At 47.9% G+C, this 27,180-nt stretch overlaps 1 protein-coding gene across 4 annotated transcripts in view; it reads right to left on the minus strand.

Annotated features, from left to right (window-relative positions):
- Positions 1–27,180, minus strand: part of TEX2 (testis expressed 2) — a 716,722-nt gene that overhangs the window by 131,523 nt on the left and 558,019 nt on the right. For all 4 annotated transcript variants that reach the window (XM_086930910.1, XM_086930912.1, XM_086930911.1 and 1 more), the window contains exon 7: positions 387–486. In XM_086930910.1, the coding sequence (XP_086787036.1) occupies positions 387–486 (100 nt within the window). The remainder of the gene's footprint in view (positions 1–386; positions 487–27,180) is intronic.

Consider the following 27,180-nt stretch of genomic DNA (forward strand, 5'->3'; position numbering starts at 1 on the left):
TGCTTAATCTCCACAACGGCCCCGAAAGCGCTAGGATGCCTGGCCTCACCTTGGAGGTGCCCAGTAAGGGGCATCTCACAGGGAAAGCCAGGAAGGGTTCCACAGCGGTATACAGCGCCAAGATACCTTCTAGGTGATAGTGCGCTTTACAAGTATACACACATTTACATTTACATAATATCATCAAAGGGGATGAAACTCTCAATAGGCCTCTTGTTCAGCGATTGAGCAGCAGCATTAGTCCCCGCAGGCTTCTTCACGGGCATTGGGGGAGTTCATCTCCACAGTCACCCCCACAGTGCATTCGAGATTCTGACAAACCTACAGGAAGTTTCACACAGTCACCTAAACAGCGAGTAAATGATTTTAGGATGGTTTCCGTTTACCTCGGTGGTCAACTGTGGGTCTGAAAGCTTGAAGGATTTTCGGCATGGCCACGCCCATGTCCAGCTCAGTGAGAGTCAGCTCATTCATGAAATATGGCAGCTAAAAAGAAAATGTAACACACGTTTGCATTATTGTCGCTTTTGTGCAGAAAAACCATGTGTACAGTACAGCCTTGCACAATAGGAAGGGCGGTGTGTTGAAGGATGTTTGGAACTTTGCTATCATACTGCTGCATATATTTACTGTGAGCAGGAAACACAACAAACAAGTTACTTACCTTTGGTAATGCCTTACCTGGTAGAGACGCTATGTAGCTGCAGATTATTTGCTTTAGAATAATCCCCAGGCGTTAGACTGGATCAGGAAGGTTTTTGAGCAATAACCCTGCGCTCTGGTAGGTGGCGCGGCCACGCCAGAAGTGAGGTGCACAGTACCCTGGAACCCTGCCGCACCTACGTCAGTTACTTTCATGACTTTTCACACCAGGAGCATGGAGCTACGATGAGTACGAAACAATAGTGTGGAAAAACTAAGGCTCTCAGAAGGGAGTCTCTAAAACTGCATTCGGCTCTGAAGGGAATCTGCAAATAGATAGTCTCTACTACATAAGGCGACCCCGAATGTAATTAACTTGTTCATTTGATAGAGTCTTCTAGCTGTAGATTCCTTACCTTTGAATAGTTACCCAAGCTATGCCTCCCCGTTGGTGGATCTACAAAGCCAATTCTAAATCAAAAAGTCTTGTAGGACTGAAAGGGGGAAGTACCATCGCAACAGACCTGTCTGTCCAAAAATCAGGGAAGCACAGAGCGGAAACTGACTGAGGCTTTGACGAAGCGCCAACGCTCCTGTGCCTCGTCGGACGACTTTGACGGGTGCAGTGAAATGTAAGACCTCTATGACTTTTCTTTATGTTTGTGGGACGTACCCGACTTCCATGATTACTTTAAGTGAGAGGACAATTGTCGGGTGCGGCTCTGCGAACGATCCCGGGACCTTCTGCATGAACAGGATCTTAAGCATCACCGGGTCGTCCGATGTCAGGCAGTGATGAGCTTGGCGGATCACTCCTCAGAACCTTCAGATGGATGGTCTGGTAGTCCTCGCAGGTTTTGTAGTAGTGGACACGCTCCAAGCACCACAAACACACCAAGTGGGGGTCTGTCAGACATCTGTTTGTGACAGGCACCACATGGCTTGAAACCAGCCAGTTTCTAGAGTATCATCCTCACAACAGGAGAGAAAAATCTCAAAGAGAGTACTCAAAATTCAGCAAGAAAAGCCATTCAAAAAATGACCGAGGGTAGCTCATACCGGATCAGAGCTATCTGGAGTGGAAAGAAAAGTTCTGACGTCCACACGCTGAGGTGGCGCCTATATAAGTACTACGCATGGCACTTCTGACACTGATGCAGCGCCGAAAAACACCACCTACTAGCACGCAGAGGTACTGCTCAAAAATCTTCTGGATCCTGGCTGACACCTGGAATTATTTAAGGTAAAGAATATGTGGCTATAAGTCTCTATCAGATAACTGCAGCAGATACAAAGTACATAAAAGTCAGCAGTAATCAGTACATTAAAGGACATAATATTAAAATTATTGAGTTTTTTCCCATTAGTAGAAATTCCAACACAGTGAAAAAATAGTCCGGAATGCAGACACCGAGCCTTTAAGCTTTAAATTTTAGGATAAACAGAAACTGCATTGAATACCTCAATGACCACCAACTCCTCTATACTACTTAGTCTGGTTTCGCCAAAAGGCCCTTATTGCCACCACAGATGACATCCACATGGCTCTGGATGGAGGAGACACGGCAACCTTTATCCTCCTGGACCTCTCTGCAGCATTTTACACAGTCTCCCGCCACATTCTCATCCAAAGCCTACACAACACTGGAATCCAAGGACACACGCTCTAATGGATCTGCTCCTTCCTGACTGGAAGGACCCAGTCAGTCAGCCTAGCACTGTACACCCCGTATGCCGGTGACCTCATCTGTGGAGTTCCACAAAAATCTTCCCTAAGTCCGACCCTCTTAAACGCACACATGATCCATCTAGCCGGCATCATCCACTCTTACATCAACATACTCTCCTATGCAGACAGGATGCAACTCCTTCTCTACCTCATGAACAAAACACCCAGGAGCCAAATCAAGTTCAATGCCTACATGACTGAAATCGCCCACTGGATGAAGACCAACTGCCTTAAGGTGAGCACCAACCTGACTAAAATCCAGAGCTTCGGAAACAGCACATCAATATGGGACTCTACCTGGTGGCCAACAGAGCTAGGACCCACCCCCACCCCCACCGTCCACACCAAAAACCTTGGGATTATCATGCTCGACAAGACTGCATAAGTCAATGCCATCACTGCCTTGTGTTTCCATACCCTGTAGATGCTCAGGAAGATTTTCAAATGGTTGCCAGTCAGTACCTGGAAAACCGTCATGTATGCCCTTGTCATAAGCAAGCTGGACTACAGGAACACCCTAATTACCGGATCAACAAAAAATCTCTCCAGAAGGCTGCAGACAATTCCGAACGTGGGGGCCAGAATCACCCTCAACCTCCCACGCTGCACTCAATTCACAACACACCACACCACACCTGAAGGAGCTCCACAAGCTCTCAGTTCACAAACAAATACAATTCAAACTCCTCACCCACACTTTTAAGGAACTATATAACACCCGCCCAGCATGCCTCAACAATTGAACCTGCTTTCACAAACCTTCCAGACACCTTCGCTTGTCCAGAACCTTACTTGCACACATCCCTCGCATATGGAAAACCAGACCTGGTGGTCGAGCCTTCTCCTACAACACTTCTGAAGCCTTCACACATAATAGCTTCCTACTCACTTTTTGAATTCCACAAGAAGCTATACCTGGCTTTTCTGAGTATTTTCACTAGGTCCTAGGTGTGGCTAGGCTCACCTGTTCAGCACTAGGATACCCTCCCAGATGATCGTGCGCTCTACAAATCCCCATAACATAACAATTAACGATAAACAATGTTTTTATTCTGTTATTGGAGCCGCTTGAAACAGCAGCAATGGAAGACCCAACCGTGAGGCAGGGCTGACTGAATATTATATTGCAAAGAAGAACAACTGTACAGCATACTATCTGAATAAAGGCAGAATACGGAGCACGATCTGCAGCCCTGCCACTTATCTATTTAAAATAACTTCTTCATTGATGGTTTTACGGTAGCGTGAGTCACAATGCAATACACAAAGTCAAAAACACAACAACCACAATGAACAAAAAGGTTACTAAAACTGTATTGGTTATGGAAGTCATGTGTGGATCACAAACACATACAGAAAGTCAGTGCACAAAGAAGGTGGGAAGGAGAACAGGTAGGTTTCTGCAGGAGCCCCTGACATTCTAATCAGAGAAGCCTGTCTAATCAGAAGTCCTCATAACAATTAAGAAACCTGTAATGCTCAACTAAGATTTAGCACACACAGTAGCAATCAACAAAACAATAAAAACAAACCTTCTTGATCAATAGCTATCCGGACTATGCAAGTCTTGGAAGTTGCTCCAAGACTAATGAAAGTCACATAGTTTGTTTTGCAGTTTGTAGATACATTGTTTGTGCCATTGCCATATGGTAGAAAGCAACATTGCGCCTGGAGGCCATTAGGAGATCTGTAGGAGATGTGTTCGGTCTCTGCACTCTTGCGTCCGTGGGACTTACGGAGGTGCAGATAGGAGTGGCACCCAGATGCTCTTGAACAGGTGTACCTGATCACTGAGTCTATATATCAGACTTTAGTATGTGGTCATCTCATCATATCCTGCAGCCATACCTTGCTCAAAGATTACTGAAGGTTTTCATTTTCTCAGAATACAGATCTTAGCCGTAGCGAGGGACTTGGCCAAGGTCTGTAGTGACTCATTTAACTGACGGCTCATGCAATAATGCATAGTCATGAAAAGGGTTCCCCACCAGACTTGGGATGAGTGCGATGATAAATGTGGGCATGAACATAGTATAGGGAAAATGTCACATTCACAGCTCTTGCATTTCTAGCAGAGCCAAATCTCACCAAACAAAGTCTGGATGGTGGCCAATACCATCACTGCAGAATTTTAAAATAGCTTTAAGTTATGCTTCTCGCAACCCTTTACCGTGATGCAGAAGTAGGTTGGACCATTCTTTGTCCAATAATTGCCCCCATGTTGTCCCTCTCACCAGTGTTTGGGGGGTGGGAGGGGGTAGGGGGTGATGTTGGTGTTAATAAACAGTGTCTACAATCAAACTGTTCTTAAAGTGATGTCAGATTCACATTTAATTCAGCATGGTAAAAGCAGGCAAGGTGACAGACGTTCCCATAGCAGTTTTTAGGCAATAAGTTGGTTGACAATATTGACTAGGTTCGCTGATAAGAAGGCTACATTCAATTAGTAAGATGTCACAGGACTTGAAACTGCTTTCTAGAATAAGGTTGTTAATGAACATTATTCCCCTTCCCAGTAATTCCTACAGCATATCGGGTGGCCCCCAATGCAGATTCTTCCATTACATTTTTAAATTTTTTTTTTTTTTTTAGAGTTTTATATAGCACGAACTCGACCCAAGGATATCAGAGCACTTTACATGAGAACCAGTTACATTACACATGGAAACCTTGATTTTGTATAGGCACGGAGAGATTAAGGGATTTGCCCAGAATCACAGGATGTTGAGAGTCCCTGCAGAGACTCCAAACCAGTTTCTTCGAGGTCAACTGCTCTAGCTGTTAGGCCACATCCTCTTGTCTTCCATTATTTCAAATGAGTGCACCCATGCGCTATCTGCCATAGACATCCAAACATTTATGAATGAGAGGTAATGCATGTGCTGTGGAGTGTAAAATTAGGTTGTCAACAGGTTGTCATTGTCCAGTACGCTCGTACTTTCACAGTAGAGTGAGTAAGATCCTTGCGCTGCTTGTCCAATAATCACCCAGGTCGGTTGTTCATCTGCACAATGAGTATTGTGGGCCCTATGCAGCAGTAAGTGCACTACCTAATATGACTTAAGGTGTGGGAGCCTAAGCCCCACTCGCATAGCAATTACATGTAGTTTTGAGGCTTTACAACTGAGCTGAGTACCAGCCAAGACAAAGTCAAAGGTCTTTGTTAATCTTGGCATCCTTGGTGTGGTTTACTCCCTAACTTTTCGCCTTCAACCCTCCTGTTTCCCACTTCGCTTTTGCTTTCTTTAGGACTCTGCGCACTTTACCACTGCTAACCAGTGCTGAAGTGCTTGAGCTCTCTCCTCTAAACATGATAACTTTGGTTTATCCCCAGTTGGCATATTTAATTTACTTGCAAGTCCCTAATAGAGTGGTACTACATGTACCAAGGGCCTGCAAATGAAATGCAAGCCGTGGGCTTGCCGCACTTATTGTGCCACCCACTTTATTAGCCGTTCAAACATGTTTCAGGACTGTATGTGCCACCTGTATGTGCAGCTTTAAACTACCATTTCAACCTGGCAAAGTAAACCTTTTTGCCAGGCCCAAACCTTCTTTTTAATACATATAAATCACCTCTAGGGTAGGTCATGGACAGCCCAGAGGGCAGAGTGCAATGTATTTAAAAAGCAGAACATGTACTTTTAATTTTTACCTGCTCTGGTAGTGAAAACGTTTGAATTTGTTTTTAACTTATGCAAGGCCTACCTCTCCCCTTTGATAACATTAGAGTTACTTTATTACCTTGAATAAGCAGTAATTTAAAAATACGAGAAGGTAACCAGATAATGCTTGGTGTCTTCGGAACTGAAATGAAAAATCCTATCTTATGGTGAAGTCGAATTTTTAGTTAAAATACTGAAAATGTCACTCTTGGGCACATGACTGGGTGTAGTTGGCGGTTGGGCTTTGTGTATTCCTCCTAGACAGCCACACACAATAGGGAGCTTAGGTGTGCCTGGATGGGCCATCACTGGCAGGGTGGGAGGGCCTGCCTCTACACAAATGGCTGCATACCCCCTGTAGTCAGTCTGGAGCCAAGGTAGAGAAGGCAGAATGACTGGGGACTTCAAAGGGATTGTTCTAAGCATCTCCCAGTTCAATGGAAGGCCCGATATAAATATTGGACGACAGACACCAACTCTTCAGTACACTTCAGGACCTGTGGGTACTCTGACAGGAAGAAGGACTACCGTGCTGCTGAAAGGACTGCAACTCCAATGGACTACTGCTCTGAAGGATTGCCAAACTGCTGTCCTGACCTGATGCCCTCTTGCTTTGGTGAGAGGGACTGGACCTGCATCTGTTGAACCTAGGACCTCAGAGGACTCCAAGGGCTTATTGACTGGTCTCCTGACTTGATCCCCAGGGAAAGAAGGCTCCAACAACTTGACCCCAGCACCTTGACTCTGCCATCTGTGAGCCTACCCTGCTAAGTGATGCCAATCCAGTCCTTGGCCCTTGGAAGTGGGCCTAAGTTACTCTGCCAGCCTCTGTGGATCCAGAGGAATCAAGGGATCACCTCTGCTGCGCAGCACAACCCAGAGCAGAACCGACGCATCACCGCCACTGAGTGGTATCCTCCATCGCAAAGACATGCATCACATCACGCTGCCTCATTGGAACTGCAGCGTCTCTTGACAACTGCAGCCTCAACAACAACGATGGACTCCGCATCACTGCCCCTCCGAACAGACGCATCGCCCAACTGCGCAGGGCATCCTCAATGCAGGACTTCGCATCGCAGGCCCTTGTCGAGGGGATCCTCAATGACAACGCAGGACCTTGCATCGCAGCCTCACTGCATCTTGAAACCGCCACATCTCTAAGGTAGCGTGACACTTCAACAGACCCTTGCAACGGCCTACAAACCAGGATTTAAGGTACTTTGTTCAGCGGGCCTAACTAAGCACCTGTAGCCGGCCTGTGCACCATTGCAATAAGCCTGAACTAATGACTTTGTCCTGGGCGGCGCTAGACCAAGATGGCCGAACGTGAGTGAGGCTCCTGCCTGTCCGAGCTAAAAACCATCCTTTAATGCCATCCTGACCAGTTTATGCTTGCCGTGACCATCGCAGCTGGTAGCGCGCTGCGGAGAGTACTCTAGAGATATATCACTCGCCCATCTACTGCCTGCGGTGCGCATTTTAAGGGAGGCGTTGTCCTGTCACGGCCTCCTTCCCTGCATCAAGAGACCCTCACGCCTGGGAGCACCGGCTACATGAGGCCGGGGATTTGGGGCATGTAAGCGCGGCGCGGAGATAGCACTGCCTGGCAGCGGAGCTCGGAGGCTCTCACTCCGGACCGTGAGCGAGGCACTTTCCAGCAGCAGAGACAAGGTGAGGTGCCCCCGCTGCGCTTGGGTCCGAGCGAGCGGCTCCCTGCTGTGGCGGGCTCGAGGGGGGTGCACTCCGGCCCCGTGAAGAAGTCGCTTGATCTCGGGGCCTCCTGAAAGGCCCACTACAATTGGCCCCGGGAGAGAAACCGCGAAAGAAGAGAGGATACTCTCTGGGGGACAGACTTGGGCTGCAGCCTGCAAACTGTGACACAAAGCTACCGTGCCTAGGGCGGGGGACGAAGCTGCTCAAGTAGTGATCGAACATGAAGGCCCGAGCCGGCAGGCAGCCACGATAGTGCCATAGGCGTGATGAAGATCCGCTGCGGGATCTGAGGAACCACTGCACAACTTTGCTGAACGAACAGTGACCGCCATTTTGGTCTCCACGGCTAGCGCGCACAACGCGCATTGAGGACACTAGATAGTGGAAGCCTAGACTTCTGCCGTCACGGACTGGCTGCCCCTACGCCCTTCAAAGATAACTACTGCGGGCGTTTACCTCCACACTGCCCTGCCTGGCTGGCTCAATTGTATTACACACCCGTACCCCCCGCCCGGGCTCCAAAGTGGCAACCAAGACAGACCCTTGCTAATGCCTTGTCTTGAGTAGGCTGGTCCACACCTTGCATGTACCTGGCATGAGGCCTCGTGGGGCCCTCCGACTCTTCTACTTCTTTGCTCCTTCTCCTTGGACACCCTTGCTCCCCACCGACCACGGCTGCCGCGCGCCCTGCTGCCTGGGGAACGCGGTGCGGCGTACGCCTGGACTTTGCTTGGGGTCCTCCTGCTGAGACACCTTGGACCTATACGGACACACTGCTCTGACCTCACCAGCGAATTCCCCCTCCCTCCCACCCCCCGACAGACGTCCGGGGCATAGCGACCTGCTGACCCGCATGAAACACACTGTGGATAACAGAGCTCCTACTTTTTCACCGCGCAATGGGGCGTACTGAGGCCAGACAATCCAAGATTCCTTGTGAATCCCGTAAGAATCCCAGATCTCAATCTGTGGAACACGAGGAATCCTCAACCGGTACCCCACCAGATGACGACTGGAAAACGCTCCTGCTAGGTATGAAACAGAGCCTTACGTCCATCGACTCCAAAAAAGATGCGCTAAATATGAGGATGGACACTGTGGTCGCCAAACTGGGCCAACATGACACCCGCATCAAGGAAGCGGAGAGCAGAATTTCGGATCTAGAGGATGGGGCCACGACTAGCGGATGGCATATCTCACAAATGGACAAATTGCTCAAGGTCATAGCAGACAAAAACGAGGAACTAGAAGCACGGTCCATGCGGAATAATATGCATATCCTGGGACTTGCAGAATCCACCAATACAGGCCGAATGGAGGACTTTGTGGAAAATCTGGTGGCAGATCTCTTTGGGAGAGAATCTTTTTCGGCGCACCTCAAGGTCGAGCGTGCGCATAGGTCGCTGGCCGCCCGTATTCCCCCGGGAGCGACGCCCAGACCCATCATAGCCCGCTTCCTGAATTACCGCGACCGGGATGTAGTCCTCCACTTGGCCCGCGAGAAAGGGCAAGTACATTATGAAAACACGACACTGGCCTTCTTCCCAGACTTTACACCGTCGGTGCAAGAGGCAAGTTCGCAGGAGTCAAAAAGAAGCTCCAAACCCAGGAAATCCCCTACGCAATGCTCTATCCTGCCAAACTGAGAATCACTCATCAGGGGAAACAACACTTCTTCAGCACCCCACAGCAGGTAGAGGATTACCTCAAACGTCATAAGAGGGCGACCTCCAGGGAGGAGGCAGCCCGGAACCGTTCCAGATCGCTGTCCCCATTGTCCCAGCAAGACTAGCTTATGGACCCGATGGCTGCTTTGGCGGACACTTCTACAAACTTCACCGGTGTGGCAAACTATTCTTCTTTGGTGATGTATGCATAAGAATAGGCATATATAGTCTGCGAGTTATAGACTGCTCAGCCACCCACCTCCGTCCCACGATTGGCTACCTAGCTACCCAGCGACAGTGCCTGTGGGTGTAAGTAGGGAGGTGTGCGGGCAGATCGGGTGCCCCTAGCGGTTCTTTTCCCTCTAAAGGGCGAACCCCTGAACCCCCCCCCCTTGTTTTGCGTGGGGGCTGTCTTACATTTCGACATGTGGTTAATGTTGGAGGTTAGGGACTTTATGCCCGGCGAGTTGGGGATGCCAGTGTGGGTGGGGGGATACTTTGTTCTACCTACTGCATTGTTATGTACCGAGGGAAGCTGGGATGCTTATTACTGGATCGACAGGTAATACACAGGCTCTTCGACACATCACGGTAGCTTCGTGGAACGTTCGGGCCTTAATGACCCCAGGAAGCGTAGACAGATACTGGGCTACCTGTGGAGAAGTGTGGCTCAATGGTTAGAGCGGCAGACCCTGATGCAGAGGTCTGGCCCGGGACCAGGGTTCAATTCCCCGCCTCGGCGGGTCTTGGGCTCAAAATTCCACGGACCTGATAATTTTCGCCTCGGTGCCTATTCCAATCATGGAGTCCCACTCTGCAACTCTGGGCAATAGCTTGCTTAATCTCCTCAACAGCCCCCACAATGCTAAGGATGCCTGGCCTCCACCTTGGGGGTGCCGAGGAGTGGACGCCTCACAGGGAAAGCCAGGATGGGTTTCACAGCGGTATTCGTACAAGCGCCTTGAGACCCTTGCGGGTGAGTAGTGAGCTATACAAGTATCAATTTACATTTTTACCTAGACAGGCATGGGGAGATAGTGGCCCTCCTGCAGGAGACACACCTGGCACCCGGAGGCACCCCTCCATTTGCATCTCGATGGGCGTCATGCCGTGGATTTGCTTCTTTCGCCACTTACTCCAGGGGAGTGACCATCCTAATCAAGCAGGGAGTGGAGTTTATACCACAAGGAATGGACTCTGACACAGAAGGTAATTTCTGCATAGTGTGGGGGTGACTTCATTCTCACAATGTCCTCTTTTTGAGCTACTATGGCCCTAACACTGATAACTCTAACCCTCTACCCTTGTTATGGGGCAAGATGCATGCGTTTGGCATTACATATGTTATTCTAGGGGGAGACTTCAATACGACTCTACACCCCAAGTGGACAGGTCACACCCCCTCCTGGCACATTACACGGTCACACATAGAACGCTATGAGACATAGTAGGAGGGCACCGCCTGATAGATGCCTGGAGATATAAACACCCCACACTCAAACAAGGCACTCATTACTCAGCGGTCCACTCCACTTGGGCGCGCCTAGATTATGTTTTCCTGACGGCAGGAATGACACACTGGCTGACGCAGGCGACGCACTTGGCCCGCCGCACGTTCTTGGACCACTCCCCAGTCCTTGTGGAACTTCAGATCCCTGTAGATTGCTCCCCATATTTGAGTTGGCGACTCAATCCCTCTCACCTCTGTGACACTGTCTTTAAGACCGAATTGGAGCAGGATATTCGAGATTTCTTTGAGCGCAACCTGACATCCGTGTCCAGCGTCACAACAGTGTGGGAGGCATTCAAGGTCACTGTACGGGGTTGGTGCCTGGCCATGGGAGGGGGGGATCCTCAAATCTTTGCGGGACGACCTTAAGAAGCTAGTATCTGAACTACGTAAGCTAGAAAACAAGCTGGAACGGAACCCACGAGATCATGCGACTAAAGCCCAAATGAGGGACAAATTAACTGAATACGAGATGGTAGCTGACAGGGAATGCAATTTTTGTGGGAAAACACACACGGCGTGCATCTTCGGGGAAGGCGACCGCCCTGGGATGGCACTGGCGAATGCAATTAGGCCCCCTGGGTTTGCGAACTATGTCACCCAGCTACAGGACGCTCAGGGTAACGTGTACAGAAACCTCCCGGACCAACTCCGTATTCTCAGGGACTATTACAACACACTTTACACCTCACACAGGGGCATGCTGATTGACTTGAATGCATACTTGGGAGACACTGCAATAGCCTAGCTGGGAACCACTCAACAAAAGTTCCTAAACTTAGAGCTGGAGCTAGATGAAATTACAGAAGCTATCATGAAGACGAAGTCCGGTCGGGCCCTGGCTCTGACGGCCTCCCGATTGAATTTTATAAAGCGTTTGCCCCCTTGCTAGCCCCTTTCCTTAAAGAAGTCTACTATGCAGCATTGGAAGAGGGGAGATTGCCCCGCACTATGCGTGAGGCTCTGATAACCTCCCTACTTAAACTTGGCAAACACCCTGCGCAATGTGATTCATATTGCCCTCTGTCCCTGCTAAATTGCGATACCAAAATCTTAGCAAAAGTCCTCGCTACGCACCTTAACCTCTTGATGGAACGTCTGGTCCTACCGGATCAGGCAAGGTTTGTCCCAAACCATGCAACGTCCCATAATTTGCGCACGCTGCATGCGGTACTACAAGACATAGATCCCAACTGTGAGGCAGTTGCTATCTTTCTCAACGCCACAAAGGCGTTTGACTCGCTAGAATGGGATTACTTACTAGGCACTCTAGAGCACATGGGAATGCCCTTCAGTTCTTTGGATTGGGTGCGGCTGCTGTACTGCCAACCGACGACGGTGGTGCTGCTGAACGGGTCCAGATCTTCCGCCTTCAGTACTAACAGGGGCACCCGCCAGGGGTGCCCACTATCCCCCGTCCTTTTCGCGTTGGCTATTGAGCCATTAGAAGCAAAACTCAGACAACATCATAACCACCGAGCGCTAATTTACCCAGCCCGTCAGTTACTCATCTCACTCTACGCAGATGACATGACACTACATCAAGAAACCACAAGAGAATCTAAATCCTATTTTGTGCGAAATCACGAAGTTCGGTGGCGTTGCCGGGATACAAATTAATTGGGGCAAATCTGCGGTGTTTCCCTTAACGGAAAAAACGCAGCCACACAAACTAGACTACCCTCTTGTCTGGGAAACAGAGGAACTGAAATACTTAGGCATCCGAATTACTAGGCAGAGAGATACCCAGATTAGAGCCACTTACGGGACGGCCCTGGATAAAATTACTGATAGCATCACCAAATGGATACGTCCCCCACTCTCAATGGCGGGCCGTATCTCTCTCATCAAGATGGTGTTGCTGCCAAAACATTTATATTTATTCACCAACATTCCATATAATCCGGAACAGCATTTTTTCCGTGAACTCAGAACCCAATTGACACGGCTTATATGGGGCGGGAAACAGGCGAGAATTAGTCTCGCTATGCTAATGTTACCATACCACCAAGGGGGTTTCGAGGTCCCCAATTTTGAGTGGTACTATGACTGCGCACAAGGCCACTTCACGTTTATTGGTTCCACCCGCCACCCTATATGGCGCACCTGGCGGTGGAGGATGGATACATGGGCGGATACATGGGCCCCGTGAGCGCATCAGGATATGTCTTTACGTGCTTTGGAGAGAGAGAACGCGACCCATCCACGGTTGATTGTACGGCGGCGGTGTGAAAACGCCTTGCCCGCATAATGGGGAGCCTGTTTATGTATTCACCGCGGATGACTCTGATGAATGACCCCCGACTGCAGGTCACCTGCGAAGAAATCTGCCGTAAGATGCTAACTAGACTTGAATACCACACCTGGGGGGGCTTGAACATCCAAGGGCAGTTTCGCACGATACATCAATTCTTTGGGGAACACTCACCCACGATAATTGATACCTTCCTATACACCCTGCTCCGGCAAAGCGTTCGCGCAATCACCCCCAAATTCCCGGACGAACCAGACACCTTTGCACCCTTCCACACCATCCTGCAAAAGGATGCCCCGCAGCATGTTGTATCACTACTCTACAAACATGTGCAGAACGCGCCATTGACTACCACACTGCGGGCGAGTAGTGACTGGGATGGGGATCTTGACGCGCCGCTGACGGATGAGCAGTGGGAGGTCAGTTGCACACAAACAAATGCAGTTACGGGCAATGCTAGGCTGAGCCTGGTACATTTCAAATTCTTACACCGCTTATACTATACCCCTGCTAAACTGCACAGGTTCTGCATCAGAGATAATGATTGCTGCAACCGTTGTGGGAGGGAAGGAGCAGATTTTTTCCACTTGGCATGGACCTGCCCCAAGGTTGCCACATACTGGACGGAGGTTTTTGTGGGCCTGTCGGACATGTTAGGGGTGGAGATAACACCGTGACCACTGGTGGCATTGCTAGGCCTCACGCACAACACTACGACCATACACAAAAAGTTTCTGGAGCTGAGTCTGCTCTTGGCCAAGCGCCAGGTGGCATGTAGATGGGGTAGGGGACGCGCCTCCAAATTTAAGTCCTGGATATTGACCATGACCACGTGGCAAGACCAACTAGACTCATATGCGTAGTTACTACCACCTAAGTCGCGCCCAAAGGATGTCTGGAAGCCACTCACATCCTACCTTCTTAGGCAGCAAGAGGACGAGATGGGGAGATCAGGGGGAGACTGGGACACACCAGCCGGGGACACCTATGCTGCTCACTGATTTTGTAGGGCTACGTCTCCACGCACACTGTTACAGGTTGGGATGGCCCACACGGACTGACTGCGCCGGAAGTGTCACCGTATACACTGGAGTGAATGGGACTAGATAGAGGGGATGACCAAGCTGGGAGGAGGCACGGATGTCACACAGTCGTGCAGACCTGGCAAGCCTCGTGTAACGCAAGTCTTGCATATTGTAACACCTGTTGCACTGTTTTTTACCTGAACTGATAATTGTTGCCATAGAACTCCTTTGTACAATGCACGCATTTATTATGTGAGCGGAGGAGGGAAGTTGTTATTTAAGCTTGGTTTCTATATTTTTGTTGCAAATGAACGTCAGCATGTACGGGAAGGTGCTCTTTCGCCTACGTGATTACCTGTCATTGTATTGGACGTACTTATTGCACTAATGTACCGTACCCTTTTTTCTTTCCAATGAAAGGTTTTGAAAAAAGAAAAAAAAAAAAACCTAATGACTTTGTCCTGGTCCAGTACAAACAGATAACCACAGTTGGCGCTTTGTGCTTTTTGGTGCGATTTTCACTGAAATCTTTACAATTGCATATCTTCTGTTCTACTAATTGGAGTGTCGTCATTTTGGCCTCGTTTATTAAAAATTACTCTAATCTTTCAAATTTAGTGTGGGATCCTTTTGAGTGGCGTTTTTCACTTTATTACTGTTTGAAGTGTTGCACTAATGCTTTACAAATTGCCTCTGAAAAAAGCCTCACTGCTCTGTGCCTAGCTACCAGAGGGTTGAGAACAGGCTGATTTAGGATTCGCTTGTGCCTCCTCCTGACAATGAAATTCCAGGTCATGTATTTGGTTAGCGGGAAAGCTTTACATTTTGGCCAGTGGATCCTATAGTCAGAGAAGTCGCTGAAGGATGAGATACAAGCCATCCATTTTGGGATGGTTGAGCCATCTTAGCAAGATTATCTTCAGCTTAGAGTATTTTTTTTTCTTTTGCCCTAGTTGTGAGATATCATTTCTATTGTGAGACTGTCTGCCACTGCTTGGGGTTCAGGTTCCATTAGGAAAAAGGAAGTGGTGTAATGGACAGCCTTGCCTAGTGCCCTTCTTTAATGTGAAAGATTGCAACATGAATGACCCACAGTTGTTTTATGTTGATAAGTGAGTGTGCAATCATCAGGACATTTTACACAGTCAAAATCGTCTAGACCAGGGAGACTGTAAGCTTTTCATCATTACACCGACATAGAATATTCATGGGCATACCCAAGTTGTTTCCAGAAGACCATCTGTGAATAAATTCGACTTTTGAAGTGTGAAACAAGGAGGGTATCACTCTTTACCACCAGTTGTAAGCACCTTAACAGATATCTTCATGTCCGGGTTGATAAGCGATATGCCCTATAGCAGGCCCAAAGCAATGGATTTGGATCTTTGTCTAGCTCCAGGACAAGGGATATTGTAGCTCTGTTCAAGCCAGGGTTCAACCTATCTTCTTTCACTTATTTGAATGACTTATTAAGAAGAGAGACTTGTTATATTTGTCCGACAGAATTCGCTTTATCGTTTTATCAATTTCCTAATCGGTCTGCCTTCCCATAAGGTACGTGCCTCATCAGACAATAATGGTAGCTCAATATTATTTAAAAACTGTTCTTCAGTAGCTGGGGTATGTAATGGCTGCCCTTTTCTGGCTCTTTTGAGAGGGAGAATGATGGAGAGTGACTCCAGCCTATCACCCCCATAGCATAGGGATTAGGACCATAGACAGGGCCCCTGTCTTACATATATTAGGGCATTTTCGTGTCACTTTCCTTAATGTAGGGCTTATGAATTTAAGTTAGGGGATAGATATATAAGTATTAGTCATGATTTGCCCATTTGCTAACATGCTAGGATATTTTCCATGGAGTTACGCATATTGTGGGCTCTGTAGGCCTTAAACGAGACAGACTCCATTTTGCTTTCTGCCCGGTAGCTCGAGAAGGCTTTCTAGGTGAAGTGTAATGTTTAGTTTTAAGCTGTTGTTCGCTTGGAGAGAACCGGCTCAGGCTGGCCCTTATCGAAGGAATGTTTTTTTCTCCACTCCGAAGACACAACTTCAGGCCGGCCGGCTGGGAAAGTATCCTTGGTACGGGGAGGTACAAGAATTTGGTGGGCGGCAGGTTACTGGCCGTAGATTTCCATGAAGAAACGGGCTTTGATATTAGCGAAGGTGTTAGTCAGTTTGTCAGTTAGGCCGTAGGCGGCATCTAGCCGTTAGCATCTCTGCCATTAATTATCTCATGGCGGACAGTCGCCATCTTTTAAGTCCGAGAAAGATTTAAGACCGAAACTCTCTGAGAAAGACTGAAGGAGAATTAGCGCGGAGCGCACTGATACAGAGAGAGAGAGAGAGAGAGACGGTAGCTAATAACCAGCAAGGTTCCAGTGCCCTGGAGGGAAGCAGACGAGGTTGAGCCTAGCGGTGCAGACGTGTACTTGTGACGGCTGGGGTGTGACTGCAAGGCGAGCCAGGACACAGAGACGAGAAGGGAACCTAGATGACTGCCGAGTCCAGACTTCATATTAACCAGGTGACCTCCGTCCTTTTCCCAAATAGCATGCGTTCTAATCTTTATCTTTTCTTTGCAGAATTTATGTTGCATAGTAATGTGATTTGTATCTATTGTCAATAAATATCCTAATTCTTATAGAATTATAGTGTGCCTCGTGTTCCTGTTCAATCTTGGTGAATGCAACTTCTAGTTGAGAATTGTTTATGTGAACGGATGTGAAATCCCGATCAAGTAAATGGTGATCGAACAAAGAGGGAGTGAGTGGACCTTTGATGCCAAGAATAGGAGGTACATCATATAATTTGGAAACCATATCAAAAGTTATTATTATAGTTTTATCCCGAGTAGATAACTAAGACATTGTCCTGATGACTGTTCATAGGAATGTGGTCGTCGTTGATATGCGGCGTTAGTGAGAACGTTGGGTAGGAGACCAGCGTGGATACCCACAAGATTGTGGCTTGAATAAGTGAGAGCGCTAGGGGGGAGACTAGCGTGTAGGTTTGCCGGATTGCGAACCGTTTGGAAAAGGGAGCATTGGGTTCTGCAGGCCCATGTGTAGACGCACCGGATTGTGTGTCATATCTGCCCTAGGGTAGACCGGTCTGGGTCGGGGTGGCCGCGAGACCAACGGATGTGAATAAGATATTGTAGAAAATCTATACATGTGTATTGTCATTCCCCATCCTTAGGTGCGACCTGTATATATATCTGTATATCTATCCATTGTGAATACGTTCTAAGGAGGGAAGGTGAGTACGTTTTGGCTGGGTCATAGGGGCCCCTGGGGGCTGATCCCATCTAAGCGGAAAATCCAGCCATTACAGGGTATCAGCATGGTGTGAATCAGATTGGTGGTCAAAGAATAGAGCACATTTTTTGGTGATGGCTATAGGGTGTGCCAGTAATATACTGCTATCTTTTGTTAAATGAAGAGATTGCTGAGGATTCCTTTAATTCAGTTGTGTAGCCTGCAGTCTCTCATATTTCTCACCATTCGAAATGCAGCCACTCAAGTGCAGAAGTACATACTCTACCTAGGATGTGATCGAAGCATTCAAGGCATACTAATCTTTCGTTAATTTGTCCAATTTTGCTGATAAGGAGGATCTGTTGTAGCCCTTGGTTAGTGTCTGCATGTCTCTTTTGAGCTGTCACTGGAATTCTAAGTTCTTTTTATAGCCAACTGCTGAATAAGGTATCATGGCACCATGAATGGAGGCTTTCCCTGCCACCTACAGCGTTTGGTCCAATGCTACTGAACCCTCATTATCAGTAAAGAATGTTGCAAGATGTGCCCGAAGACACTGCTTTTCCTCGGGGAGTTTATATATTCTTTTGTTTATGCACCAAATCTTCAGTGAAGGAGCCTCTAGGTCCAAGGTTAGCTTGAGTTGAATTGGGAACAACCTGAGTCTTCCAAAACTAGTACTGCACTAGATGAGATATCCGCCATCAGAGAAGTCAGAATGCTTGTACATATTCCATAAACAGGTAGCAGGCCTCTAGGGATCCCAAAAAACAGCCTGCCAACAAGCCTTAAGGGCACCACTATTTCCATCATCAACAAAGTCTAGCCAACTGGATGTAAATAACACAGAGTCAATGACGTAATTGGAGACCCCACTACCCCAATCACATATTTGAACCTATCAAATTCAGACATTGGACTAGAGATATTAGATAAACAGTGAGAAGTATTCCCAATTGGTGCATATTGACTAATTCTATTATCGGTAGTGAGTCTTGTTGCTTCACCTTAGCAAATACACATTTGTCTTCGGTATCTTTACAGGAAGTAATGTTCTGAGTGGGAGGGACGATCGCCTGCAAAAACTAACTTTCCTCTCCATTCCCTTTTAAATCAGATTTCAAAGGGCAGTGGTGGGTTTCCTGCAGTAAGTATGTCGGGGATTTGGAGTCTAAATAGTTGAGCATATTTATGTTTGATACACTGTATTAGGCTGGTGACAGCCAATTGGCTTCCGATTAGGTCAAATGTTACTGCTACCTTTAATTTATACTGTTGTGGAGTAGAGTACATGCAAGTGATGTTGGAGGGATCTTCAGCGATCCTGAAATGTATGTGAAGATTGTGTAGCCTTAGCTATGAAGGTAAGTAAGATTTCCACGGAATGTGGTGGAGTTGTCTTTCTAATTCAGGGGTCTCCAAACCGGTCCTGGAGGGCCGGATCCATGCCAGATTTTTTGGATATCCCCATTGAGATACATGTAGTAATTTTAAAAATCTGGCATGGATCCGGCCCTCCAGGACCGGTTTGGAGACCCCTGTTCTAATTCAAGAGAGTGGGAACTAACTGCACACCATTACCCTCTGTGTACAGTCTAGAAATGAAACATATGGCAACTAAGCAAAAAAAGGGCAATTCACACATCTAGCTAGGTGTTCATAGGAAAGGATCTGGTTTTGAACACCCTAAATGAGACCCTCCCTCATAGGAGAAATAGACGGACAATGGGTGGTGGGGGTTTGGGAGGGGAATTGTGGTTGGGGAGCATTTGGAAGGGTGTGTGTGGTACAAAATGTATGCTGAACAACAGAATCTAACATATCAAAGTTCTATAAGAGAGGAGTAAAGCTACAAGTTTAAAGGACTAGTAACTGTGTGAATTATGTGTTTCACAACCTGGCAGCCCCGACCTGCCGGACTGTTTTAGTCAGCCACCGAAATATAATAATCATGGTAATAACACTGAACAGCATCATAATTGCATAATGGTGGTTACAGTGTAGGTAGTCTGACTACAAGATAATGGGGGAGAACTAAGGGAATGGGCAACTACAGCACAAGTATGAATTGTGGTCCTGATCTGTGTGGATCGAAACAACCTTTTACCACATATAGGGCTTACAGCAGAGATGTATATGGCATTTCTGTAGCACAAACCTAGCTGAAAGATAGAAGAGCAATATTCAGCTTATCAAAGACTAGCATAAAGTAAGTTTTTTTTTGTATATCGTTTTATTTGGCATTTCATGATATAATACAGTTCATACGAATCAGTGATCTCATAAAGAAACAACAAGCTACTTGTACACCATGGCGTGCATTATATCCTGGTCATATCATACAACCCATCCATCCTTTCATTAGGTAACCCCGCTGGTGTGAGAAGTTACATGGGTATAGAGCATGTGTCCATGAGTGATAGCCTGTGGCCTGTACTGAAGCCCGGGCGTTGGCTCTCAACGCTAGCCCAGTAGGTGATTTGAAGCTATATTTGAAAAATAACGATCTGAACTCTTCTAAACTGGGAGGTAGGACAGGGGTACACTGTGTCTATATTTGGCGTTGCATACTATGAGTCAGCTTGTTAGACATCCAAAGTGAGGATCTGGTTGTGTGGCACTGAGAAGGGGCAGGTAAGGGCATCAAACCAGAATAAAGTAAGTGAATTATAAGAGAGGTAGCTGGTTCGTGGGATATCAATCCAATATGAAGCAGTGGGTCTGCAATTCTTTTCTAAGGGGAGCAGCGTTGGGGCGGTCCCGATGGACACGGGGATGTTGTTTCAGATCCTTGATGCATAGATGGAAAAGGCCTGCTGCCATATTTTGTTTACATCTCTTAGTCTGCACTCTGATAGCGTTATGGGTTCATGTGTGCCAAGAACCACCAAAGTTGGTGATTTTTTCTGCAGGCAGTGAGGGGGTGAAGGCCATCATGGCTTCGTAAATGATGCAGATGGTTTTGAAAATGGTACGAGGAACCAATGGATTCCCAACCTGATGGGGGGTGATATGATCATATTTATTCTGGCCCTGGATGAGACGTGCTGTAACATGTAGGATACCAGTAAGAGGTTCATGTGTGAAATATGATAGGCCATGGAGCAGGGTGTTATCACCATCCAGAGGTGAGAGTACGAGGACTTGGACAGCAGTTCTGAAATTTCTTTTAGAAGGAACTGTTTCACTTTCTTTTGTACAGAGACTTGGTACCAGGCCGTCTTTGTTTTTTGGTAATGTTTTCCTTAAGGGTGAGGTTGGTGTCCTGGGTAAATCCAATTGATTTGGTATTCAGTGAAAGTTGGAGTTTGAAGCCGTCAAGGGTCATGTCATTGAAACAGGTTTGTACAGTTTCTGGTTTGTTGTTCTTGGCAGATAATAGGAATTCTGCCTTGGCTGGGTTACAATTCAGGAAGGCAGTGTTGATCCGGGTACGGATGATGTGCAGGCAGTGTTTGAAACGCCAGCTGCCAGTAGCAAAGGAGACTTTCAAGTAGAGCCGTATATCATCATCGCATTGATGAATCATGATGGTATTATTTGTGAATGTTAGACGGGGACCTGGAGGGTCGGCCGAGGACAAGAGGAGAGGCCTCCGGTGAGGGCCGTCTCCAGCGATCGTACAGACAAGTAACTTCCCCCCCACAGATGGACACCACACAAGGATAAGGTCAACACTCTTTATATGCGGTTCTTGAAGCAAGGATATCAACGATACAGTGAGATCGGGACACGAGGGTCCTCTCAATTCTAGTCTCTGGAAGGGAAAGGGGGTAGCGGGACAGTCTTGGTACCGGTCTGGTACTGAGGTGGTACGATGAATAGCTCACAATCCTCGAGCTCGGAGTTCTGGAAGGTCGGGCCGCGGCAGCGCCAGCCGGCAAGGGCGATGGTTCCCACAAGGATGGGCCGCGGCAGCGCCAGCAGGTCCCGACGAGGATGTAGGTTGCAGAGGGCTGCGGCAGCACCAGCAGGTCCCGACGAGGATGTAGGTTGCAGAGGGCCGCTGCAGCGCCAGCAGGCCCCGACGAGGATGTAGGTTGCAGAGGGCCGCGGCAGCGCCAGCAGGTCCCGACGAGGATGTAGGTTGCAGAGGGCCGCGGCAGCGCCAGCAGGCAGGACGATGATTCACAAGGCAGGGCTGCGGCAGCGCCAGCAGTCCGTCAAGGATGAGTTCTTCTAGGTGTCTCTCGACTCCAGGATACAACTGCCTTCCTGCTCTGGAGCTGCCCCAGTTATAGGTCTGGCCTCCTTTGATGTCCGGACCCTCGCTCTTGGAGGTCGGGAGGTCCGGGATGAGGGAGTCCAGACACCCAGCAGGGGGGTGGAGCCAGCGCCCGGGGAGGCTGGGGGCGATCGGCACCTGGCGGGGGAGAGCCATCGACACTCCTCTCTCCCATTGACCTGCCAAGTGGTCTCTTCACCTCCTGGTTGGATGGTGGTGCCTCGATGTCGGGGCCTGGCCAGGCCCAGGGTTGGGGTCCAGCTGAGGCCACGCGGCCTCGTGGTGCAGTGTCCAAGATGGCGGCTGGGCCGGGGCAATGGTGCTGACGGAGGCCCGGGTCAGCCGATGCTGGGATGTTCGGGAGCAGGCGTCCCGTGGGGGACGGGTTGCGGGTTGCTTCTGTGGGTTGCCGGGGTAGTTCTTCTGGTGACACCGGGAGAGCCGGTGTCCGGGCCCTATCATGCGGGGAGGGAGCGGTCCTACCACGAGGCCTGTCCAACAGCGAATAAAGAACCAAACGGTGCCACATAGAGGTTGAAGATGACATGGGACATATGGAGCCCTTTTGAACTCTGAAGGTGTTAGGGATTGTTTGGGACCTGGAGGTGCCCATGTGAACAAACTGGTATCGGTTGGAAAGTTGTGGATCTATCTTTGATTTTTGATACAACCACTCTTGGAGCTCCTCTGCCTGACCACCCATTACTAATGCCACCTTCTAGTCGTTCTCTTTAGTTATCAGAGTACAGTAAGTTAAGCATGTAGGTGTGATAATTTAGCATTGTTCGTTTTCAGACAAAAGTTATGTCCGTGGCAGAGTCTTGAAGTGTTTCTAGGAACGTCTCCAAATCCTCTAGTTTGTGAAATACTCGGGATTTTCCAATAATCATGATCAACAATACTCTGGGGTCCAGTTAGGTGAGTCAAATGCTCTCCTGAGAGAGGTGCAGACAGCCGAACCTTTCTTGCACTTGACATTTGTGTTGTAGGAGAAATCAGATCTCTAAGAGATTCCAGGAAAGACTTCAAGGGAAGAGAGAATATAGTCCACAGGAGGTTGGTCCATTTAAATGAAACAAACGCTAAACCCAGCAAACATTAACAAATGTAACCACTGGGACCCATAGTGTACGCGGCTAAATAGGAGTGTTGGAAACAATCTAAGACGTCCTGAAGCTGCAGGGATCCTATTTCTCACACACCAACTCACTCACCTCTCCCATAATCACAGAAAGAGGAAGGCCGCTGGACCAAAGTACAGAGCCTTTTAACGAGTCCTTTGCACCTCCCTGGAGGCGTCTCGGTACCACACATTCCTATGGCACGCATGCAATGATAACAGTGCCAGCAATGGCTTTTACCTCAGCACCAATGCACAGTCATGCTTCCACAGCGCTGAGACTAGAGGGGAATGTGTCACTAGCAAAGTCAGAGGATGTTGCCTTAACCTCGGGTTTTCTGCCTTGTTTCCTTAATAAAAAGGAACTGAAAGTGCGACTGCCTCCATTCCTTACATTTTAGAATGAATTTATTGCATTAACCACAACACTCAATATTGTGATATCTCCTCACAAAGGAAATGTCACAATTTGTAATGATCAGGCGCTCCTTAACCACTTCTTAATCTGCCAATTAAAAAGAGGCAAACATAAACAAAACGTACTTTTAAAAAGAAAGCTCTCAAAAGAAACACCTTTACAGCAAACCAATGCCCAAAATATGTCAAATATAAAAAAGAAAATGGAACATCAGCAGCCAGTGGGTGTGCTTGCTGTCGATACAATACGGGTGGTTTGTCCTGGCAGTTAGAAAAGTCATTAACAGTTTGCTTGCACACATCTTGAGAAGTTGAGCATGACCCAGGCTAGTCATTGTATTGCACGATTCATCCCTTAAATGGGATTTCCTTCACATGTTTAAACAGGGGAAATATTGATTTCACTCTGGCAAGACTGAGGAATGGGTATGATGCAAATGATTTGGAGAAAACTTCATCATCTGCCAGATGAGACATCTTTCTTTTGAATGGATGCTGTAGAAGGGGTCATGGCATAATCAGTCAGAGGGCACCTCGAGACTGGCACATGCAGAAACTTGCTCTAGCCGCGTAGATGCTGGGAAGTAATCCACTCCATCTGTTACAGGTCCCTCTCTAGAAAGCTTGCCATATCGGTCAGTGTGTCAGGTTCACAATCCCAAATGTGTGATGCTCAGATTGAAGATGTCAGTGGATCCTTCCTTACTCTTTTAGCGTACATTTTACACAGCGTGCTGTACATTAAGCCCTTGCTTCATCTCCTGGAAAGTTGGTGTAGGTTTTGTCTGATTTCTACCACAGTGAACTGACAATCATAGATGTCCATTGAGGGTATCCCGGTTTACATCGATTGAGACCCAAAAGCTTGGCTCTGCAGCCGAGGGAGCATGGAAAGTGTACCCCTTTTTACAGAGAGTAACTACTGCCCTCTCTGCCCAGGGTGTGGCAGACGTACAGTGGCGGGAGCATTCATCTATACCCAGGGGTTTCCTACTAGATTGTGCAGTCTTCCTTGCCTGGGTTCTTTTTGTCTGTATCATTTCGGGGAAATGTGTGTTGAGAGCACGTTTGTTGGGATGGAGTAAGGAGCCTTTGCGTTTAATGTTGGCTGATGCGTTCCCGCTGGAGATTCCAGCTCCCCTGTGCCCCTCTGCAGTCCTTGTAGAAGCTTGGTGAGTTGGGGAAGGCACCAGCTCTTATCTGTGATTAACTCAGATTCCCTCTGCTGGGATGATACCCTTTCTTTGTGCAAGGGGGTGGTTGGTTAGGGCCTCCTTGTCAGGGAAGAGAGCAGAAGGCTCTGTTCAAGCATTGATCACACTGTCACCATGCAAGAAATATTCCCCAGAAATAGAGAACCCTGGATTCAAACATAGCAGATCCCCTGGTTGAATGAGCCTGACCATCAGAGTATGACAAAATATTGACCTCCTTGGGCTGCTGGGATGTTCAATGCGGTACTAGTTTTCTCACCCGTCACACACCAGGATGTGGTGTAAGCAGAGATCCAGGATATGGAATCCAGAATTTGGACTGCCACTCTCCTTGCCAGATTTTGGTACAGGGTATAGGCTTGAGAAAGTGTCTCTGTGACCAAGTGTCTTTGGCAAGCATCAGATCAGTCTTTCTTAAAGAGCTGGCCTTCAATTCATAAGGCGGCATCCCACCAGAGAACAAGCTAACATCCGTGAAGATTGCAGATTAGGTTGCCATTTTTGAAGCACAAGGAGACTCCTATCAGCTGCTCAAGATAAGGAAACGTGCAACATAAGGAAACTTGCTGCACATCAACATCAAGGTAGACAGGCGAAAGTCCAATACTGTTATTGAAGTTGAGACTTTACACCTGACACCCACCCTGTGCGTTAGGATCTTGTGGGTGCTTTCAGTTACTCTATACAGCTGTGAAAGAGTATCCTGTTGAAGAACTTCCCATTTGAACCCTGGATGACACCCTAGGACTTGCATAGTTTCCATCTTTGTCCTTGCTTAACATGCACTGGTAGCAAGCAACACTGTCCCAGTGGGTGCCCAGATACACAGCCCGCTGGTCTAGACTGACCAGCGGGCTGTGTAATACCAGTCCCTAGCCCTGTTTGTGTCAACTGCGAGTATTGGTGTGTACTGGCAGACTGACAGCCACTACTCTCCTAAAGCTAACCCACTGTCTACTGAACTAGTGGGACGCCAGTAACTACAGAAAACAAAAGGCACACTTTACCAGACCCTGACACCACCAGAGCAGTGCCCTCTTCAAGAAAGGGTGGGCACTTCTGTTACCCTTGGTGGTGTGGCAGTGAGCCAAATCACTGCAATACAAGTATTGGTAGCATTGCTCCAGCTTTGAAGAGTCACCTTGTGCAACATGGTCTGTATACTGCAATGCTAACTGTGTTTTTTTGTCAGAACTGTGGCCTAGAGTGTTGTAGAGACTGCTGGGGTTCACTGTGTATCTTAGCTTTATGTGTAGTATATTTTTCTTGTGTGTGTGTGAATGTGGACTGCCCTGTCTTGCCACCCTGATAAAGTCAAGTTCTGGAGAAGAGGACTTAGTTATCCAGTTTGGGGTCCAGAAGGACTGTTGCCCCAGTACACCAGTGCTACAATTGCTGCAACTGGAGCCCAGCAACCCGTTTCTAACTAGTGCCCAGGAAACTGGGCATCACATTAGTTTCCAAGCTGTGTAATACTTTGCAGACCATCTCAAAATTCAACCCTGTGCAAATATCTAACCTTGTAGCATTGCGAGAAATTGTAAAGCTTTTACAATGGAGATAGCGCTACTAATATTTAATGGCCGCCAGATCTTAAATTGACCAGTGGGTATTTTGGCATCAGTATTGCATATTTGTTCTTTCTCTGACCACTTCCACATTTAATGCATTAAAGTGAAAGACATTTCATCTAGTCTGACAATGTATCTGAGCAGTAAAAAAGAAAGTCAGAGTATTTGTTATTGCCTAAAAAAATTACTTCGCACCACACGTGGGCAGGCAATAAATTACACATGTAACATTTAGCATTCAACCTTGCGGTCACTGCACATGTGGCCAGGTCTTTAGGACTTCTGCTTCGTTGTGTGGGGTGCAGTGTGGCTGAATATTAAAGATACCCATCTCTTCCCTATGCCTGTCTCCCTCCCCACTCCAAGAAGCAGAGGTGGGAGAACAGGTGGGCTGCACTGCTTTCACATTCATTTCAAGTTGTGTCCCTCTGCATTGGCAATTATGTGTGAAGCACAAGAGCAAACTACTGAATTTTCCTCCTATTCCCAATTGGATACAGCGATCTCCTCGTATCTTTAATAAATACTGGAGTTATACAGAGATGCTGGTTTAGAGACAGAGTTAATTAAACATTACTCTCACTCCTCTGGCAGTCTGTTTGTGCGGGTTTGGTACACGTCTTAATTTTACTGCACCTACTGTTTGTGACCATTATCCCCAAAGCAGCCATCACCCGAACTAGGCTTATTACTGACGGGAAGGTACTTCCCAATTCACCAGCTAGGCTCCACACAGAGACTTACTTCGGACTCAGTAAAAGACAAATGGACCTGCCTCTCTTCCACAAATGGCTCTGCCCCTCTTGTGCACAAATGTCTCAGCCCCGCTCGTGCACAAATGGCTCTGCCCCTATGGTGCACAAATGCCTCAGCCCCTCTTCCACACATGGATCTGCCCCTCTTGTGCACAAATGGCTCTGCCCCTCTTCCACAAATGTCTCTGCCCGCTCGTGCACAAATGGCTCTACCCCAATGGTGCACAAATGCCTCAGCCCCTCTTCTACACAAGGATCTGCCCCTCTTGTGCACAAATGGCTCAGACCCTCTTCCACAAATGTCTCCGCCCCGCTCGTGCACAAATGGCTCTACCCCTCTTCCGCAAATGATCCTGCCCTCTTCCACAAATGGTTCTGCCTCTCTTGTGCACAAATGGCTCTGCCCCTCT

The sequence above is a fragment of the Lissotriton vulgaris genome, chromosome 7 (genome assembly GCF_964263255.1).
Source record: "Lissotriton vulgaris chromosome 7, aLisVul1.2, whole genome shotgun sequence".
Taxonomy (NCBI): Eukaryota; Metazoa; Chordata; class Amphibia; order Caudata; family Salamandridae; genus Lissotriton; species Lissotriton vulgaris.